This window comes from Pecten maximus, chromosome 18, assembly GCF_902652985.1.
Source record: "Pecten maximus chromosome 18, xPecMax1.1, whole genome shotgun sequence".
NCBI classification, from domain to species: domain Eukaryota; kingdom Metazoa; phylum Mollusca; class Bivalvia; order Pectinida; family Pectinidae; genus Pecten; species Pecten maximus.
The window spans coordinates 3,696,458-3,719,399 of NC_047032.1; the positions used below are offsets into that span (position 1 = coordinate 3,696,458).

Sequence of the window (22,942 nt, forward strand, 5' to 3'; positions counted from 1 at the left end):
GTTAAAATTGAACAAACGTATTTTCTGTTTTATTTATAAAACATAATAATTATGATAAAGTGTGAAATCTTCAACAATGAAAGATATAGAAAAATGAATTATTTTCAGTAATTTATGAAAATTTGAGTTATTTTATTTTAATTTTTTAATATAATAAAAGTATTTGTGATACATATACATTTCGTATACATTATCTACAAACTGATAACAGCATGTAGCACAGGTAATACCGGTAACACATATTTTATGTCTCTGTGAATCCAAAACTGATGATTTAGATGTCATTGATTTGCCATGTTTTAAAACTGTAATGAAAAATAGGACAAAGTTTAAAAAAGTGAAGTCGGGTGGTATAGTTATAGCATATAAATATGACTTGGAAGATTATGTCTATGAAGTACAAAGTGATAGTCAATACGTAAGCTGGTTTAGGTTAGATGGCGCGAAGTTACAAAGTGATGATGATTTTTTATTTGGAATGGTTTATGTCCCACCCGAGAATTCTACATACTGTATTGGTGATCCATATTTGGAAATTGAAACTGAATACTTGAGGTTATCAGCTAATTACAAAAATGTGTGTTTGTTAGGAGATTTTAATGCAAGAACTGCGAGCTCTGTAGATTTTATTGATTACAATGAAATAGACGATAGAGATCAATTAACAGCTGAAATCCTAAATGAAGTTACATACATGAATGTATTTGAAAATTCTGGTTTTGCTAAGAACAGAAAAAGTCAGGACTTACACAAAAATAATTTTGGGAATCGACTATTGGATTTTTGTAAATATAATGACATTTTTATCTGTAATGGTAGAGTTGGTCGTGATAGAGATATAGGTAAGTACACCTGTAAAAGTTCTAGCGTTGTCGATTATGTCATATGTTCCTCTGAGCTCCTAAAACGCATACGTGACTTTGATGTTTTAGATTTTAGCCCTCTTATGTCAGATGCACATTGTCCCCTAACTCTTACTATAGGTGGTATGGCCAATACAGTTACCAATGATAACATTAATACACATGATACAACAGATTATACTGAACGTATTAAAAACTGGGAGACTGAGAAAATCCAACATTTTATTGAGAATATAAACGATGACAAAATTCAGAATATTATTGATACAATTAACCAATGCAGTAATACGAACGACCTAGATGTCAATACACTTATGGCAGACTGTAGTGATGTGCTTGTAAGTGCTGCTAAGTCAACTTTTGGTATATACAAATATAACCATACTAATATATGTAAAAAGCCAAAATCAAATTCTAAACCCTGGTTTGACGGTGAATGTAAGGCGGCCAGGAAGTTATTCCGACGCCATAAAGGTATGTACAGACGTCACAAAAATGATTATTTCTTCAATAAATATAAAGAATCAGAAAAATCTTACAAACATACAATGGATAAAAGTATTAATAAATTCAGAAGAGACCTCCGTCGTAAGTTGAAAGATATGAAAAGTAGTAATGCACGGGATTACTGGAAACTACTTAAAAGTTCTAATAGTACACATAAAAACAAAAAAGGTAACATATCGATTGACACGCTTTTTAATTTCTTTAAAACCTTAAATGTTGGAGTAGATGATAACATGTTTGATAATAATGATATTGATATGGGTCCTGTAAATAATGTATTAAATAGTAATATAACCAGAGAGGAGGTGGAACATGCTATTAAGCTACTGAAAAACAATAAGGCTTGCTCGGATGATCTCATCATTAATGAATATATTAAATATTCGCCCTCTAAAATGATTGATCTCTATGTTATATTATTTGATGTTATTTTTAGCACAGGGAAAATCCCAGAAAGCTGGCTTCGAGGCTCTATTGTACCTATTTATAAAAATAAGGGTTCTCCCTCAGACCCTAAAAATTATAGGCCGATTACTATTGTAAGTTGCATCGGCAAACTATTCACAAGTATTTTAAATGCAAGACTATTAAAGTATTCCGACGAAGTTAATCTAATATGTGAAAACCAAGCTGGATTTCGCAAGAAGTATTCAACTATAGACAATATTTTTGTGCTGTATTCCCTAATTAGTCTTACTAATATGATGAAAAAGAAGCTGTACTGTATTTTCATTGATTTTGAAAAGGCCTTTGACAAAGTTTGGAGAAATGGTCTGTGGAACAAAATGTTGTTAAATCATATAAATGGCAAAATGTATACAATTATTTACAATATGTATCAAGGTATTAAATCTAACATATCATTTAATGGTCAGAATTCTGCATTCTTCGCATGCAATAATGGATTGAGGCAAGGGGAAAACTTGTCTCCTTTTTTATTTAGTTTATATTTGAATGACCTTGAGGAGTTTATGACTAGAAATAATGTTACCGGTTTACAGTGCCTGACAAACCAACTTGAAGTTGATTTACATATGTATATTAAACTATTTATTTTGTTGTATGCTGACGATACAATCTTATTTTCTGACACCCCAGAAGACCTGCAAATGCAGCTAAATGTTTTTAGTGAATATTGTAAAATATGGAGACTGAAAGTTAACAGTGAGAAAACAAAATGTATGATAGTCAGTAAAGGTCGTCTAAATAACAGATTACAATTCAAATTTGATACTGAAGACATAGAAATTGTCCAAAGTTTTTCATACCTGGGCACTGTTTTTTCACGCACAGGTTCTTTTAATGAAGCTAAAAATTACAATGTTAAAAAAGCAACAATTGCTATGTATGATGTTTTAAAGAAAGGAAGGTTATATAACCTATCTGTTCAGTGTATATATGATCTGTATGATAAAATTGTAAAACCTATATTGTTATACGGATGTGAGATTTGGGGTTTTACAAATCTACAAGTCATTGAGAGAGCGCACTTAAAGTTTTGTAAGTTATTATTAGGGGTCAAACGAAGTACACCAACGTCTATGGTTTATGGTGAACTTGGAGCTTATCCTTTGAATATCTCAGTTAAGACGAGAATGTTGACCTATTGGTCTCAATTGATTAATTCAAAAGAAAACAAACTAAATGTAATAACTTATAAACTGTTATGTCTAAACCAATACCGTAATAATAATGTTCCCTATATACGTTATATACAACAATTATTAGATGAATGTGGTATTAGCTATGTGTGGAATATCCAGTATATCCAGGAATTAGATACTTCTTGGATAAAGTCATATGTAAAACAAACACTCCATGATCAGTTTATACAGCAGTGGGATAATGATGTATTTAATTCTTCTAAGTCTGGTTGTTACAGAATTTTTAAAAACAAATTTGGTTTTGAATGCTATCTAGACGTTCTTACAGATAAAGAAAGAAATACTTTTTGTAAGTTCAGAACTACAAATCATAGACTGATTATTGAAACTGGAAGGTGGAATAATATTGAACGCCACGAAAGAATATGTATTTTTTGTAATAGTCAACAAATAGGAGATGAATTCCATTATCTGCTAGAATGCCAGTCATTAGCTGCGCATAGAAAATTATATCTAAATAAATATTATTATACAAGGCCGAACATATTAAAATTTAGAGATCTTATGAACTCAAACCACGTAAATACATTGAAAAAACTCTGTAAATTCATTAGTATTATCTTTAGCAATGTGTCCTCCATAGCATGATGTTACACATCATGTTCATCTTGACTTGATCGTTTTGTTGATTTGAAATTATATAAAATGGTATCATGCGTAACGATATGGTTAAATATCAGATGTTTTGATAAACTAATTGATACAGTCTGCGTGTGCATACTTTATACACTGGCTGAACAACTGTATATAACTTTTGTATTGTGTAAATATGTTTTCTCTGTACTGTTATGTATGGTTAAAGAGAAATAAATTGAATTGAATTGAATTGAATTGGTAACCTGAGAATCAAGTACTTCTCCAAAACAGGCTATAACTTACCTGTAATTAGTGCCTATTGTTCTCTATTGTTCCTACCCCCAATGTTAAAATAGGATATGTTGGCTGAGTGGGAAGACACCAGATAAAGACCCCCTTAATTGTTAGATGGAAACTGGTCATCACACCTTACCTTTACCTAGCCAGAGTTTCCTCTGGCATTGACACCATGTCTGGTATGGTGTCAGGGCTAGAGGAAATTTAACTCAGGCTGACCTATACCAAGGTTATATAGAATATAGGTACACCCTTGTGACGGTTGATATCTGACACCTTTGAAATCATATGATTGTCCATTCCTATTACAGTATTATTAAAACAGTTATAAGTCAATATACAAAAAAAATATTTGAATTTTTTTTTTATTTCAAACTGGTACTATTACTTTATGTCTTTGATATTATAATGGAAGTATGTATAGAGTATAAGAGGTCAATATGTAAATCAACATAGATTAATATAATTTTCATGTGTGAGTTAAGTAAATACTTATCAAACATTCCATACACCAACTACAGCGGGCCTTATTCAATTTTTTTTTAAAGTTTGAACATTTAACTTTATGATTTTATAATTGGCTTGAACAACCATTGTACATTCATGACCTCTATCTGTTACATACAATGTATGAGTGACACATATCATGATATTGACTGAATGGGAATAGAAAACGATGTAGTTCCAACGAGGTACGGACAAAAGCCCCCCCGGACATTAGCCCCTAGGACAAAAGCCCCCCCCGGACATTAGCCCCTTCACACTAATAAAAAAGTGGACAAAAGCCCCTTCATAAAAAAAAATTATATTTATTTTTTTTATTTTTTATGTTTTTATTTATTCATTTTTTTTTTAAATTACAATATATGTTTTAGCAGTGGTTATATTAAGTGCTACATATATATGTAAGTGACTTCAGTCACCAGTGGCTTCTGCAATGTAAACAACCAGTTCGAAAAACAACTACTTGAACTGTTACATAAACAATAAGCTGTTACACAGGTGTTTGGTAGGTTTTTCATTGATATTGTATTCTCATGGAAAGAAATATACCATTAATGGCTTCATTGTTTCTTTGATTTTAATTACATGGTATTCCTAAAATTAAACGTAGACTATTACAACACAGAGCAACATGTTTGGTTAGGTACATTATGTACTTATTATATTATAATTTGAGACACTGCAAATAGGGATCAAATGTTTATTGCTTTTGTAGACATTTCTTTGATTATCAATATTTGCAGTATATTAGGAAGTCAAAAATTATATGTAATCAGTAACAATTTGTTCATCATGGAGAACTCTCCTGAAATTTTTAGCTTACTTAATAATATAAAGTTTGAAAAAATAAATTATGATGTTTAACCACAGACATATAATGCTACACTGACATTGAACCAAGGACCTTCATTTTCCACACAATTATTCTCCAAATTTCAGAGATAAAAACAACAATATATATATATATAGTTTCTGTTTTTCAAAAGTACAGATTTATATAAAGTATACCAGCTAAATTTATAAAGAAGGGGCTTTTGTCCGGGGGGGGCTAATGTCCGGGGGGGCTTTCGTCCGGAGGGGCTTTTGTCCTAGGGGCTAATGTCCGGGGGGGCTAATGTCCGGGGGGGCTTTTGTCCTACACTCAGTTCCAACAGGTCAGTTTTACAGGTAAATGGTACATAGGTTGCTGTGTCCAACTGCCCTGAGGCAAATTTTACCTCAGGCTCTATAATCTTATTTCCTGGACGAGAACAACGTGTACTTATTACGGGTATAAGGCTATAGGTTGGTTTTGGGAAATGGTGAATTTACATTCATTATACCATTTTGAATTACACTGAAATTATTTATTTTTTTTACTTTAATCTCTTTCTTTACAATTAATTTTTTAAAGCAATGTCTTTATATTTTTGAATATAACAAGATAAGAACTGCATGATTTCTTAATTTGATTTGCATTAATTATTTTTGAACTTATATCATTCAACATTGTACGTCTACATATCGGACACCTGTATAAACCAGCCAATACGTTTGGTCTCAATGACTTACGGTTTAGACAGGTTACAATGTAATTAGAAACACCTTATTTTTACTTTCTAATTTCAGTAAAGAATGACTTCATTTCAATAGAGTTTGTCTTCATAAACCTTTTAACCAATTTGTTAATGGTTTTACAACTTATTTTGACATTTCCACCTTAATTACACTGGTATTTCGTTTATACATGTAATTTTGGTCTGGTTAAGGCCTCTCAAATGGAGAGCTACAATCCTTTCCTTCAAGTCAGGAGATAATCTTACTGTTCTGTTAATTGGCCTGAGGTTATAACACTGTGACCCTGCTTTGCACATCTTCATCCTTTGAAGCCATACTGTGACAGTATTGACACAGGTATTTCTGTGAACCCAGGACAGTACCTGTAGCTGGCTCCTAAAACTCACCTGGCACAGTATCAGGGGTGTCAGGCCAGAGTCAGTCATGCATGACCAATAATAATAGCAATTAAACAGATACTGTCATTTATCATGGGTAGTCCAGAACTACATACTTGTGTGTACGTTATGTCATAATATTAATTTAACTAGGTAATGCTCGTAAATATGTACAGTTGTAAATGTATATTTTTCTAATGATACATTTAAATATATAAACTAAAATGATTGGTTATTTTATAATTACTTGCCTGAATTGAGTACATATTATTATGTAGAGAATGTCTTATATAAAAAACATATAATTCATTAAATACTGTAAACTTTCAATATTTTGAATAATCAATAACATAATATAGATATATTATCTGAACTTCCTTTACAGTCATGATATATGAACAGTAATAAATATTCTAATTGAAATAATTTTCAATTCTTTAATAAAATGACATACAATTTATTTACATCTTAATGAAATATGAAATAATAAGCAATTGACTTTCATAGAAACCTGATTATAGCATAAATTGTATAACTGTCTTTTATGGATCTTAATAAATATAAATTTAACATGTAGGCATTATTACCATGTATTAATTAACAATAAAAGAAATATTCCTAGTAGACTAAACAAATGTTAATAGTAATATTAACAGAACAAAAGAAATTTGTAAAAAAATATTTATTTATATGTAAATTATATTAAAAGCATCAAAGTATTAATATATATATGATATAGTCTGATTATAGAACTGGGGTAGGCATGGTGTCTTAGAGGACTCCAGGTAGACTCGGAGTCCACTTGGAGTGCACTCCAAGTTTACCTGGAGTCCAAACGGAGTGCACTCCAAGTCCAAATGGAGTGCACTCGGAGTGCACTTGGGTGTAACCTTTAGTCTACACTCAACTGTAGGTCTCTAATGTAACAAAAACAACATCAATACTTTACCTGTAAACAGGTACACAAATTACAGGTGAGTACAGAACTAGGTCTCTAATGTAACAAAAACAACATCAAAACTTTACCTGTAAACAGGTACACAAATTACAGGTGAGTACAGAACCAGGTCTCTATTGTAACAAAAACAACATCAAAACTTTACCTGTAAACAGGTACACAAATTACAGGTGAGTACGGGACCAGGTCTCTAATGTAACAAAAACAACATCAAAACTTTACCTGTAAACAGGTACACAAATTACAGGTGAGTACGGGACCAGGTTTCTAATGTAACAAAAACAATATCAAAACTTTACCTGTAAACAGGTACACAAATTACAGGTGAGTACAGAACTAGGTCTCTAATATAACAAAAACAACATCAAAACTTTACCTGTAAACAGGTACACAAATAACAGGTGAGTACAGAACTAGGTCTCTAATGTAACAAAAACAACATCAAAACTTTACCTGTAAACAGGTACACAAATAACAGGTGAGTACAGAACTAGGTCTCTAATGTAACAAAAACAACATAAAAACTTTACCCGTAAACAGGTACACAAATTACAGGTGAGTACAGAACTAGGTCTCTAATGTAACAAAAACAACATCAAAACTTTACCTGTAAACAGGTACACAAATTACAGGTGAGTACGGGACTAGGTCTCTAATGTAACAAAAACAACATCAAAACTTTACCTGTAAACAGGTACACACATTACAGGTGAGTACAGAACTAGGTCTCTAATGTGACAAAAACAACATCAAAACTTTACCTGTAAACAGGTACACAAATTACAGGTGAGTACAGAACTAGGTCTCTAATGTGACAAAAACAACATCAAAACTTTACCTGTAAACAGGTACACAAATTACAGGTGAGTACAGGACCAGGTCTCTAATGTAACAAAAACAACATCAAAACTTTACCTGTAAACAGGTACACAAATTACAGGTGAGTACGGGACCAGGTCTCTAATGTAACAAAAACAACATCAAAACTTTACCTGTAAACAGGTACACACATTACAGGTGAGTACGGGACCAGGTCTCTAATGTAACAAAAACAACATCAAAACTTTACCTGTAAACAGGAACACAAATTACAGGTGAGTACGGGACCAGGTCTATAATTAAGGTATGCATGAGGATTAGCCGTCGTCTAACACCGACTATGATACTGTATCGCGACATCAGTAATACTTTCCCTATACAGCGTAGATGTCGTGACGACACGGACGATGGAATAACCGGTTCAGCATGTGCCCTCCCTCCCCAGTGGGTGTGCTGCTGGGTGTCTTCGGCAGTATGCTTCAGTGAGATAGCACTTTAAATCGGCAAAAGTTCCGGCCTATCACAAGGAGACTTAACACGAACATACCGCAGCCTCCCAAAACACACATACGCACTCAACACACGCATACATATCGCATGCACGGGAGGCCGTCCTTAAATGACCTTAGATGTTAATAGGACGTTAAACAAAATAAACCAAACCAAACCAAACCCTCCCCAGTTGGCGATACGACCTCTCATCTGATGCTGTAGTCTGTAAAAAAAACCACAATGACACTTTCCTAAAGTGCAATGGCGTCGCAGAAATGAAAACGCTCTTCTGATGCTTTCTCCTACAATTCTCATTAAATCTATATCGCCTTGTCTTGTTGGTAGTTTTGGAATAAGCGGCCGCGGTGGCCGAGTGGTTAAGGTGTCCCAACACTTTAACACTAGTCCTCCACCTCTGGGTTGCGAGTTCGAAACCTACGTTGGGCAGTTGCCAGGTACTGACTGTAGGCCGGTGGTTTTTCTCCGGGTACTCCGGCTTTCCTCCACCTCCAAAACCTGGCACGTCCTTAAATGACACTGGCTGTTATTAGGACGTTAAACAAAATAAACCAAGTTTGAGAGTACGTTTGACCGACTTCTTTAGAACGATGATTTATTACTAATGAAGGTTGGGGGATCTTTGTTATCATTGCTGAAACATAACCATCAATGTCTTCCTCAAACATGGGTGGAATTTGTCTTCTCCACACACCCTATTTCACGTTGTTGGGGAAGATATTGACAGCCACACTCGTGATATCTCCGGAATGATATGTAAACTTCCGAATGTCACAGGGATGTCCAGTGTTGTGACAGCAGCTGTTCTTCACATCTCTAATAACAACTATCATGTCGCCATCGAGAATTTGAATCCCTCTTGAACCAATCTTATCAAAATCGTATCTTGATTTGCGCTCCGTTCCGTAAATTACACTCCGCTATGTATATCCCAACTGAGTTTACGGAACGGAGCACATATCTAGATATGATTTAAATCAGAATGATCTTGAACCAAGTAGCACACCCTCTTTAATTCCCAAAGTTATCCACCCTAATCTTGGTATTTGCCCCCCCCCCCCCCCCCCCCCTTTTTTTTTCTTTTTCTTCCTTTTTCTTTTTCTTTTTTTTTTAAGAAAAAATGGACAACCACAGGTTGTTTACTTGTTCAACCTAATGGCTCTGCTAAGTAAAATATGCAGATTTGTAAAATGTTTAATTCTTACTCCAATTATTTAAGAAATAATTATTGATGATTCGTATATTGTTACAGGATATACAACGAGGACGAGGATATATTGCAATTAAATTAATAACGAAGGCCGAAGGGGAAAGATTGTAGCAGCCGTGACTCACGAGCGTGTATTATTGACACGAGCGTATTATTGACACGAGCGTGTATTATTGACACGAGCGTGTATTATTGGAAAATAATACGTGGTTTTAAACCAATCAAAACTGTCGTTGCATAGCAAACATGGTAGAATTATTGGTTATACACATACTCATATCAACAATTTTGATAAATTATCACAAAAGTTAGTATTGCTTACCAATTACTTGCTAGATTTAAAATAACAGAACACATCTTGATTTGTTGAGATTGTATCTGTAACAATCACCTCCTTCATAAAATAGTCATCACAGTCATATTCTTCAATAACACATCTCAAGATTAAGTATAGGGATGTGTTAAATATAAACATACATTTGTATATACAGTGAAGCCTGTCTAATCCGACACTTGACTTTTGCGACACCCTGTCTAATCCGACCAAAACGGTCACTCCCACATGGTGTCGGATTAGACAGGTTTCACTATATACGTATACTGCATATCAATTATAAATGTTTCTTATGTACTTTATTGTTCGTACTAACTAGTACGACCATATTTCGGTTTTAGGATTCCACGCCAACTTCTGCCATGGAGGACAAACCGAAGCTGGCCATCGACGGTGAGAGCGGTGCTAGTGTTGACGGGGAGGTACAGTGTGGTATTTACAACTGGAAGCTTCCGCGACTTCAGTGTTTTGCAAATATCCAGTCTTTCACCTTTTTCTATAGCCTGGTAGGGTTGATGACACAGACACTGTCGCTTTACGTCAATTCTCAAGTGCCGAACCTGGAGAAACAGTTCGGATTATCGAGCGCCGAGAGTGGATTATTAATGAGCTTCAATGATATCGGTTTCCTACTCTGTAGCCTGTTTGTCAGTTCGCTGGCGAGGATTCGTCCATATCCCAAGGTTTCTCTTCTACTGTACAATCATGTATGGCGTTTCCGGTATCATCTGCAGTATCCCACATTACATCACTCCAAATATAGACGACTTGTACGTCACTTCCGGTAAAAGTAACGGATATGATATGGACTCGAATGAAACTGAGAAGAGTATTATGCCATTGTGTATGCCAGATATGTCACTACCATACAAAAACGTGTCGACTTGTGAAGGGGACCAGAAGAAAGAGATATTTAAGATGGTCAGTCCAGAATTTAAGACGCTGGCCATTTCAATTATCGCGATAGGCATGATGGTTCAAGGTGTAGGGAAAGCCCCGCGGGCCCCTTTTGTGACGGTTTACATCGATGACAACGTGGAAAAGAGAAAAACGGGGTTTTATGCAGGTAAGACTATACGTGCCTCATGTTGAATCATTTGGTTCAAGATTCTCCAGATTTAAGAAACACAGATTTCGTTTAATAAACGGCATTTTGTAGATAAACCACAAGGGAACTAGTTTAGGCTGAACGTCGCGTGACTAGATAGCTCTAACGGTTAGAATGATCGTTCATGGCCGGTACGAATGTTTTAATGAATGTCCGTCTAGAGTTTAGAAATCCCGGGTTCGAGTACAGATCTGGTCGTTAAACTTTCCCTCTTCTGTACGTCGCTGTATCATTTTGATTATGTCGCTATTTGTTTGATAGGAAGTAACTCTGCCAATATTAACTTTTGCAGTAATAGATATCATCAGTTATTTTACTGGTATGATGATACATGACGTCACTTCCGGTTATCACTACATCCGTTATTGCAGGGATCATGTCTGCCGCAGGGACAATGGGTCCCGCCCTAGCGTTCGGCCTGGGGGGATATTTAAGCAAACTCTACGTCACTCTTGAGGGTAAGTATACCCCCAATTACTACTTCAGTAGATGCTTCTTGCTGCTGCTGTTGTTGCTGCTTGCTGTTGTTGTTGTTGTTGTTGTTGTTGTTGTTGTTGTTGTTGTTGTTGTTGTTAAAATGCATAGTCATACCTCTGGTTGACATTGTTATTTGGTGTGGATTTTTACCTTTAAAAAAGATCTATTGATTTATATGCCGTAAAGACTAAATATATCATTCGTAACTCCTCAGACGTAGGGATAACCCCAAATGACCCCCGATTCATCGGAGCCTGGTGGCTGGGATTCCTCGTGTTTGGACTATGCTCCTTACTCGTGGCCATTCCTATTATCATGTTTCCACGTCGATTCAAGTGGAACCAGAAAAAGATAGAGGAGTACCGAACGGACATGCCAAAAGAAAAACCACTGTTAACGACAAGAGCAAAGGTGAAAGGTACACAACACGAATTGGTTATATAAGTACAATCTCGATTATAATCATATATAAAAAATAAAATAAAATGTCCTATATTTTCTACACATTTGAAATTAATAACACGGTAACACTCTTATCAAACGGTAAAACGTCATTACTGTTACCGAACACAGGGGCCTGATCAATTGTTACAGTCTACGTGTATTTGGACCTTCCCTAGTGTGTATCACAGGGACTTGAGAATTTGTTACAGTCTACGTGTATTTGGACCTTCACTAGTGTGTATCACAGGGACCTGAGAATTTGTTACAGTCTACGTGTATTTGGACCTTCCCTAGTGTGTATCACAGGGACTTGAGAATTTGTTACAGTCTACGTGTATTTGGACCTTCCCTAGTGTGTATCACAGGGACTTGAGAATTTGTTACAGTCTACGTGTATTTGGACCTTCCCTAGTATGTATCACAGGGACATGATAATTGGTTACAGTTTACGTATATTTGGACCTTCACTAATGTGTTTCACAGGGACATGGTAATTTGTTACAGTCTGCGTGTATTTGGACCTTCCCTAGTGTGTATCACAGCCTCACAGGGACCTTGGAATTTGTTACAGTTTACGTATATTTTGACCTTCACTAATGTGTATCACAGGGACATGGTACAATGTAATTGGTTACGGACTACATGTATTTGGACCTTCCCAGGTGTATTGAACACATTCTCAGACGTTTTGAGGGCTAGATTAAAATTCTGTAAAATGACAAGGTTCATAATAAACACCAGGGGTGTCATTTTTATCAAATTTTAATCTAGCCCCAAAAACGTCTAAAAATGTGCTTAATATAATAGGGAAAGTCCAAATACACGAAGACAATTCTCAGGACCCTGTGTTTCCTACTCGACATCCTGCCTTCTTCAGTGAGATTATCCCCGGCTACATATGTCGCCTGTACATTTAAATGTCGTTCTCTGTAGATCGTGTCTCATCTTACTGGAGAATCCTGAAGAATCCGATCTACATCAGCATTCTCGTGACCAACAGCTGCATGGTCTGCGGTCAAACGGGATACATATCCTTTCTGGCTAAGTACATACAGACACAGTTCGGGACACCTCTTTGGCAGTCCAATCTAATTTTAGGTAGGACGACGTTCGGAAACTTTCGAGAACCTAGATACATTCAAGATAAAGTTTTGCTTCTAATTCCTGATGTATAATAATTCTAAGTAGGACGACGTTCGGAAACTCTCGAGATTCTAGATAATATAAACGTTGAAAAAATAATGACGTCATAGCAATGATTAAAGTGAAATGTATGTCAATATGGCGATACTTCAGTAATTCATGACGATGATGTACGTGATGGGTTACCTCGTCACAAAGCTAAAATGCATCTCAAGAAAATGGAAACATGGAAATAATCGAAAGGCATTTTTTCTCTTTCATATGAAGAATGTATTTATATAATGTCAAAACAATGTTTTTTGTGTGTTTTGTTGTGTAGCTGTTACTAAACTTTTGGCGTTGGCCATCGGAGCCTTTGTCGGGGGGTTTCTGACAAGAAAGGTTCCGATGATACCTCGGAATACCTTTGGACTTTTGCTGATACTGTTTGTCATACAGAACGCAACCTTCGTCTTTGGATTCTTCCTTGGATGTGACCAGCCCAAAGTTGTTGGTCCAGAAAGGTATCCTTGACATTTCCCTATGGATACATACATAGAATTATTAATTTTCATTTCAAATGAGATTTTAAGAATCAGGCCTTAGGACTTTTATTTCTCGAAACCTTGTGTTGATTTCTTTTGAATATCGAAACATCCGGGAAATACTAATACCATAGATAGGTGTAGCAGGCGTCGGAAGGTTTACTGAAATCACTGTCGGCATGTTTACTGAAATCACTGTCGGGCGGTTCACTGAAACCACTATCGGTATGTTTACTGAAATCACTGTCGGGCGGTTCACTGAAACCACTATCGGTATGTTTACTGAAATCACTGTCGGGAGGTTTACTGAAATCACTGTCGGGAGGTGTTCTGAAATCACTGTCGGGAGGTGTTCTGAAATCACTGTCGGTATGTTTACTGAAATCACTGTCGGGAGGTTTACTGAAATCACTGTCGGGAGGTGTTCTGAAATAACTGTCGGGAGGTTTACTGAAATCACTGTCGGGAGATTTACTGAAATCACTGTCGGGAGGTTTACTGAAACCACTGTCGGTATGTTTACTGAAATCACTGTCGGGAGGTTTACTGAAATCACTGTCGGGAGGTGTTCTGAAATAACTGTCGGGAGGTTTACTGAAATCACTGTCGGGAGATTTACTGAAATCACTGTCGGGATGTTTTCTGAAATCACTGTCGGGAGATTTACTGAAATCACTGTCGGGATGTTTTCTGAAATCACTGTCGGGAGGTTTACTGAAATCACTGTCGGGAGGTTTACTGAAATAACTGTAAACAGGAGGTTTACTGAAATCACTGTCGGTAGGTTTACTGGAATCATTGTCGGGATGTTTACTGGAATCATTGTCGGGATGTTTACTGAAATCACTGTCGGGAAGTTTACTGAAATCACTGTCGGGAGGTGTTCTGAAATCACTGTCGGGAGGCGTTCTGAAATCAAGCGTTAGGAGGTTTATTGATATCACTGTCGGCATGTTTACTGAAATCACTGTCGGGAGGTTTACTGAAATCACTGTCGGGCGGTTTACTGAAATCACTGTCGGGAGGTTTACTGAAATCACCGTCGGGAGGTTTACTGAAATCACTGTCGGAAGGTTTACTGAAATCACTGTCGGGAGGTTTACTGAAATCACCGTCGGGAGGTTTACTGAAATCACTGTCGGGAGGTTTACTCAAATCAAGCGTCGTCATGTTTACTGAAATCACTGTCGGGAGGTTTACTGAAATCAGGCGTGTAAAGGTTTATTGAAATCAGGCTTCGATGGGTTTACTGAAATCGGTCGTCGATAGGTTTACTGAAATCGGACGTCGAAAGATTTAATGAAATAATGCGTCGTGCATTCTATACAGAGACGGTTTGATGTTTGGAATATTGTCGATAAATTCTGAGAATAGGATAAGAGAAATTAAAGTGTTGTTTTCCGTGTTGAAACGAAAGTCATTAGTCCGTACATTTTGTTATTTTAAAACAATTAAAAATGAAACATATTTCCTTTGTGTTACAGCTACCACGGTCAGTCCGCCCTACCATTGTCAAACTGTTCCCTGACTTGTGAATGTGACCAGGAACAATTCTTCACGATTTGTGGCTCAGACGGAATCAACTACCATTCCCCGTGTTATGCTGGCTGTTCGGAATCCCTCAGTGGCGGAGGTGTACGTGTGACCTAATATAAATTGTTTCGTGTCCCCTCTCAATCTTGATCCGGTCTTTATAGGAAGGTTGTCTCAATGTTTGGATTCAAACAGGTGGCCGTTTGAGATCTGTTGATATGAGCGATGTACATGATTGTCTGCTGAAAGTCAAATATGTTGGGGATCATGAACTCTCTGTGTCGCCGAAAGTTATAATCTGCATTCAAATTTAAAATACACAACATATTTTTAGAAAGGTAAAATGAAATCTTAGGCTTAATTCATTATCTGTATTTTTGTCCGATTGTATGTAAGCAGCGGTTGATAACAAAGTTCAACAAACAAATGATGGCAGTTAAAAATGTTCTACTTAGAAATGGTGAGAGTACAAGAAGGCTTTACTGACAACATAAATGGTGGCAGTAAACTAAGGTTTTACTGAAAAATGGTGGCAGTAAACTAAGGTTTTACTGTCAAATGTTGGCAGTATAACAAGGTCTTACTGAAAAATGGTGGCAGTAAACTAAGGTTTTACTGAAAAATGGTGGCAGTATAACAAGGTCTTACTGTCAAATGTTGGCAGTAAACTAAGGTTTTACTGAAAAATGGTGGCAGTAAACTAAGGTTTTACTGAAAAATGGTGGCAGTAAACTAAGGTTTTACTGAAAAATGGTGGCAGTATAACAATGTTTTACTGTATAAATGGTGGCAGTATAACAAGGTTTTACTGTACAATGATGGCAGTATAACAAGGTTTTACTGTACAGTGATGGCAGCATAACAAGGTTTTACTGTGAAATAGTGACAGTATAACAAGGTTTTACTGCCAAATGGTGACAGTATAACAAGGTTTTACTGTAAAATAGTGACAGTATAACAAGGTTTTACTGTAAAATAGTGACAGTATAACAAGGTTTTACTGTAAAATAGTGACAGTATAACAAGGTTTTACTGTGAAATGGTGACAGTATAACAAGGTTTTACTGTACATTGGTGGCAGTATAACAAGGTTTTACTGTACAGTGATGGCAGTATAACAAGGTCTTACTGTACAATGATGGCAGTATAACAAGGTTTTACTGTCAAATGTTGACGGTATAACGGGGAAGTGTGACAGTTGAACTACATCGTACAACAGTATGACAAACATGTGCCATAATTTCTTTTTTTAAGCTATACGACAATTGCACGTGTATTGGGGAAGGCGGGACTGCACGTGCAGGCATGTGTGAATCGGACTGTAAGACACTCATCCCCTGGGCTGTAATCACATTCATCGGCTCCGTATCATCGATGGCCAAAGCCATGTTGAGTTTCATTGCGAAGATCAGGTAAGCGCATGCGTAGTGCATTTCGTTTGAGTTCAAATGAGATCATTATAATATTATGGCCGGTTACATGTGTGGCTATTTTGGTGCTGACTAGACACATTTTTTTACCGTTGGTGGCGTTTTTACAATTTGTTGATAATATATTTATAACACACACGTTTACAGTGCATGGTCTAATTTGCCAAATTATCTTAATGCGCTTCACATGTACGAGATACATCTATAGATGTAGAATAATATACACAACGAACAGAAGAAACACATATCTTCACTAGCAAACAGGTGATTTTATATACAAGACAAGAAAAGAAGATAAACGGCATAGTTTTAATATTGGTGGTTATACTGTAAAACTGCTGGTGAAATAGATTAACAAACTAATGCGTTGGACCACCTCTGAGTTGCGAGTTCGAAACCTACGTGGGGCAGTTGCCAGGTACTGACCGTAGGCCGGTGGTTTTTCTCCGGGTACTCCGGCTTTCCTCCACCTCCAAACCTGACACGTCCTTAAATGACACTGGCTGTTGATAGGACGTTAAACAAAAACAAACAAACAATTCAGCACGGATAACAAAATTAGATCAGTTTGAATCATTTTTGGTGATAATAAGACCGCATTTGAATCGGGAATACTACTAGAATAATCTTATTTATGTGTCATTTGCAAAGATATGTCCTAATATTCAGCTTGCATTCAATCTAAACTTTGTTTCGTTTTAAACTGCTATCAGCATTTTGCATTTACCGCTATATTGACCAATCACATACTTCATCTTGACCAGTAACGCCACCTGTCGCGTCATATCCGGAGCCAAAAGTGTAGACTGACACGATGTGATGAAGTTATAGCTGTAGACAATGTCTATATGATATGTGTATTCGTCATTCCAGGTGTGTGGAGGACCGCGATAAGTCCACGGCCATGGGGGTGCAGTCATTCTGTCTATCTCTCTTAGGTATCCTACTTATTTATCCATTTGTCTTATTGAAGAATTTTCCAATAGGATGCAAAATCTCGGAGCCAGTTAAGGTTTACTCCCAAAATAAACATTTTGGGCCCAGAAAAAAAATCCTTAACTTTTTCATTGTAATCACCAAAATTATACTTTATTTTCATATACACCGGTTGTGTATTGTGTATTGTACCTGGTACATTTTACCAGTAGTTTATTTTGTATACACCGGTTGACCTTACAGGTCAACCTCGTTTCCACTCGTCTTCCTGTTGGTGCTTTTTTATTTAGGTAGCTAATTATATATTGTATTTACGTTATATTACTGTGTGAGGAACTCCGTGTAATGATTTGTATTAACTGTGAGAATAGCAGGCATTCATGTAATGACATATCAAATTCTTTGAATGATGTACAATCAATTAATGTAAGATTGTTGATGAAGTGATAGTTCTACTGCTGGCGTACTGTGATTAGCAGATTTGCGTTGATTAGATTTGGGGGACATTGTTCATAGCTAAAGGGTCAAAAATGGTACTTTATCCCTTTTTAAAATTTCTTCCTATTGATACACTATGTTAAATGAGAAGTGAAATTTATTAGATTTCAGTATTTAATACTCTTGGTCAAGGTTAAAAGGTCAAAGATAACAATGCAGTAGTCAAGATTGAAGGGTCAAAGGTAGCAATACTGTAAGTCAAAGTTGAAGGGTTAAAGGTAGCAATACTGTAAGTCAAGGTTGAAGGGTCAAAGGTTACAATGCAGTAGTCAAGGTTGAAGGGTCAAAGGTAACAATGATGTAAGTCAAAGTTAAAGGGTCAAAGGTAACGATACTGTGGGTCAAATTTAAAGGGTCAAAGGTAAGGATACTGTGGGTCAAAGTTAAAACGTCAAAGGTGATACTTGGCCTTTAAAAAATTGGAACAAAGTTTGCACAGAAGATTTCAAATGACCTTTTGACCGATTTAGATTTAGTTAGATTTACATTTTATTGAGGTTTGTAAATTCAAAATTGATTTTTTTCAGCTTTCATGCCTGCCCCGATAATCTATGGTTTGATAATAGATACGACATGTTTGATATGGATGACCGGATGTAGTGGAAGTGGCGCATGCCTATTCTACGATATCGTCGACTTCCGGATCAAGATCCACCTAGTCAGTCTAATGTTTTTCAACGTTGCTGCAGGATCGACACTTTACGCGTTCCTCAAAACCAGAAAATGGAAAACATGGAGACCACGTGGGAGCAAAAAGGAAAAAACAGTTCTAAGTAGATTTGACAAATGAGAATGTTTTGTTTAACATTGCATTATAAATTGTCGTATCAGTGACTGGGGTTCGAGAAAAGTATTTTTCAAATGACTCCTTATACGAACGATCATGCAAGATAGTTAATCAAGGAAATAAAAACGTGAAGATCACAAGAACATTCTTAAAATGGTTTTAAATACAGATGTTTTACTCGCCCTTTCTACACCTACTATAACAGGTGTATTGGCCGGAGGACCTATAACTCGACCAATACTGGATCAGTCAGGTAATAAATAGTTACCAATTAACTGATCATATCAAATCAGAATAAATTATGTATAAATGTATAAAATATGTAAATTATGCACTTGTTAATAAAACATCGAAATTGTAAAACGGCTGACTTTTCCTCTACTTTACACTTCCGGGTCAAAAGTCATTCCGCAAAAAATGGATTTTACTACTGTATAATTTATCTATATTTTCAACTTTTCCAATCCTTCGCCCTGACTTCATGCATGGGTATTGGTGTGTTGATAAAGAAATATAAAAAAAATCGCCAAGTAAATATCGACACCAATACCTTAGTTGTTAGAAGAAATTAAAATTAACAAGAAAATTAAATTACCCATGCGTGGTACTGTCGCTATTCATACTTACCAAAATAGCATCAAAATGATGTTGCGAAAATTCATGTTGTAAATAACAAATTTCCATGTAAACGAAATATATAGCATTAGTATGAAATGTACTTTGAACCAACATCATCAACCTAATTGGAGACCTATTTCTCTTTTAAACATTTCATATAAAATAGCTTCTGGAATTATCTCCCAAAGAATAAGAAAATATTTAAACAAGTTAATTAATTGTGATCAAACCGGTTTTCTATCTGATCGCTATATAGGTGAGAATATCAGAACTCTATATGATGTGATGCAGTATGCTTTAGAAGAAAATATTCCTGGAATGTTACTATCAATAGATTTTGAAAAAGCATTTGATTCTGTTTCATGGAATTTTATTGAGAAGGTCTTAAATTTTTTTTAATTTTGGAACTGACATCAAAACGTGGGTCAAACTTTGCATTGTGAAGTTTTTTCTTATGTAAATCAAGGTGGCAATATTTCTTCTGCTGTCAACATCAAACGTGGATGCAGACAAGGCGACCCGATCGCTGCATATATATTTATTCTCTGTGCTGAAGTTCTTGCTGCTAGAATAAGAAATAACAAAGATATTAGAGGTATACAGGTAGATAATACAGATATTCTTAATTTACAATATGCTGATGATACCGGATTGTTGCTTGAAGGTTCAGAAAAATCTTTAAAGGAATCTATTAATGAGCTAGACAATTTTTCTAAGATATCGGGGCTCAATATTAACACAGATAAAACACATGTTATTTGGTTTGGAAGCAAAAAATATAGTCAGGAAACTTTTTTGCCACAATTAGACTTACAGTGGGGTAAAAGCAGGTTCACATTTCTAGGAATAGACTTTTCTGTTGACCTAGCTGAAATGCCAAGGATGAACTTTGACAAAAAAATAGTAAAACTTAAATCTCTAATATCTTCTTGGAAAAAGCGGAATTTGACTCCTATTGGTAAAATTAATATTATAAAATCCCTACTAATCTCTCAGCTAAATTATCTTTTTATTACTCTGCCTAACCCACCTGAGAGATTCATAGTGCAATTAAATTCCATAATATTTGACTACCTTTAGAATGATAGGCCTCATAAAATAAAGAAAGATGTTGTTATCCAAAGCTACTTAAATGGAGGCTTGAAAATGATAGATGTCCAGGCTTTCATAGATTCACTTAAGTTAGGTTGGGTACGTAGGATGTTTAAGTCTTCAGGCAAATGGGTTATCCTCCTAAAGACTATGATAGATTTTAAAAAGTTACAGTGCTGTGGGAATGCTTACATATCTGTATGTGAATCTAAGTGTTCTAATAAATTTTGGAAAGATGTTTTCAGAATATGGAAAAAATTGAGAAATTCTAGACTATTTAGGAAAAGGGCATTGGATCATGACTCTTTTTTGAAAACTCCATTATGGTATAATACAGATATAAAAGTTGGAAATAGCACCATCTTTTACAAAAACTGGTTTAATGTTGGAATTTATACAATTTCTGACTTGGTTAAAGATCATGGTAATCTAAGTTTCTATACAATTAATGAGTTTCTAGAAAAATTCAGAGCCAACACTAACTTTCTCCAATACCACGGACTGATATCTGCAGTTAGATCTTTTATGGATAATTATGTTTTAGAGCCTCCATTTGAAAATCCAGTTCAGCCATTTATACCTTTGCATTTAGAAATTTTCTATAAGAACCATAAAGGCTCAAAAGACTTTTATAATTGTCTCATCACACCAGCTTCTGTACCGATCGGTGTTAGGAAATGGCAGGAACAACACTTCTACTTTAATGAAGACAAATAGAAAAAAATCTTTAAAATTCCCTTTAATGTCTCCCGCAGTCCAAAGTTACAATGGTTTCAACTGAGAATTATTCACTATATCTTAGTCACAAATACTTTTCTTTTTAAAACACATATAACTGCTAGTCCTTTATGCACTTTCTGTTATAGTGAACCAGAGAAAGTAACGCATTTGCTCTGGGAATGTGTATGTGTACAAGAATTATTGCAGGAATTTGAAACTTAGTTGATATATTGTTTATTGCTTTTTCTATGAACAAAGAATCTTTCTTATTTGGTTTATTATCTTCATATGCCAACCCTGTTGATAATGAAATCATTATTATAATTAAATATTATATCTATAAAACAAGATGTTTCAACAAAGCTTTAAATATAACAGCTCTTGTTAATGATATCAAGGATCATTTTACTGTTCAAAAATATATCAACAATGGAAATAATGTACAAAAAAAAATGATTTTTGAAAATAATTGGAAGAAATGGATGCCATTATTTGAACTAAACTGAATATTTTCCTTCTGGCAGTGTCGAATCTATTTAATTTTGGTAAAGAAGTTTTTGAATTAAATTATTTCATTTTAATACATGTATATACATCTTTATTTTTGAATCTCCCTCCCCCTCTCCTCTGTCTTTCCCTTCTTTTCTCTGCCTTTTTTCTTCTTTGTTTTCATGTATAAATTAATTATGTGTGTATGCGAGTTTGAAAGTTTGTTGTGTGTGTATGTGTGTGAGTGTGTCTACGTGTGATTGTGTGTGCGCATGTGCTGTTTGTATGAACATGATGTTTACAAGTAATTTATAAGTGTGAATATGATGTTTGCTTTTCTCTCTTTGTTGTTGTATGTATACAGTATATATTTATATACCGTCTTTGTTTTCATGTACAAATTGATTATGTATGTATGAGTATGTTTTGAAAGTTTGTGTGTGTGTGCTGTTGTGTGTGCATGTGCTGTCTGTATGAACATGATCTTTGTTTACATGTAATTTATTAGTGTCAATATGATGTTTTGCTTTTCTCGCTTTGCTTGTGTATGTATTATGTATACAGTATATATCTATATACCGTATACCGTACTATGTTAATATATCTCTGGATATAAGATTGGATGTGTGTAAATGTATGCAGTATGCAATATGCGTGGTAATTTTATATACAATATTTTGTCGATGTACGTGATAGCAAGCAAATGATATATATAGATTAGGTTTTTGTGTATGTTTGTGTGTGAGTGTGTAAAGGAATAATTGTATTTTATGTATATTGATGAAAATCCTGAATAAAAAGATAATTACAAAAAAAACAAAAAATATCATCAACCTATCAACAAAGTCATGAAATTTATTTGAAACCTGTTTAAATTGTAGAATTATACAGCGAAATTAGATTCTGCAAACTTCCCATTGTTTCATTTCATATTTAAACTTATCCGGTTTTTCTATTTGTTGCGGGA

At 35.2% G+C, this 22,942-nt stretch overlaps 1 protein-coding gene across 1 annotated transcript; it reads left to right on the plus strand.

Moving 5' to 3' along the window:
- The first annotated feature begins 10,879 nt into the window (after positions 1-10,879).
- On the plus strand, positions 10,880-19,419 carry LOC117316545 (solute carrier organic anion transporter family member 5A1-like). Its single transcript, XM_033871182.1, has 9 exons — positions 10,880-11,242; positions 11,656-11,742; positions 11,976-12,179; positions 13,139-13,303; positions 13,668-13,851; positions 15,357-15,507; positions 16,660-16,817; positions 17,709-17,773; positions 18,797-19,419. Exons 1-9 carry the CDS (start codon positions 10,882-10,884, stop codon positions 19,057-19,059), a joined length of 1,638 nt encoding a protein of 545 aa, XP_033727073.1. The 5' UTR covers positions 10,880-10,881; the 3' UTR covers positions 19,060-19,419.
- Positions 19,420-22,942: the final 3,523 nt, after the last annotated feature.

Excerpts from the sequence above, each read along its gene's own strand:
- LOC117316545 (XM_033871182.1), top strand. The coding sequence starts at position 10,882 with ATGTATGGCGTTTCCGGTATCATCTGCAGTATCCCACATTACATCACT. Across the intron at positions 12,180-13,138 it reads GACAAGAGCAAAGGTGAAAG|ATCGTGTCTCATCTTACTGG; the intron begins GTACACAACACG and ends CGTTCTCTGTAG. Across the intron at positions 15,508-16,659 it reads AATCCCTCAGTGGCGGAGGT|CTATACGACAATTGCACGTG; the intron begins GTACGTGTGACC and ends TCTTTTTTTAAG.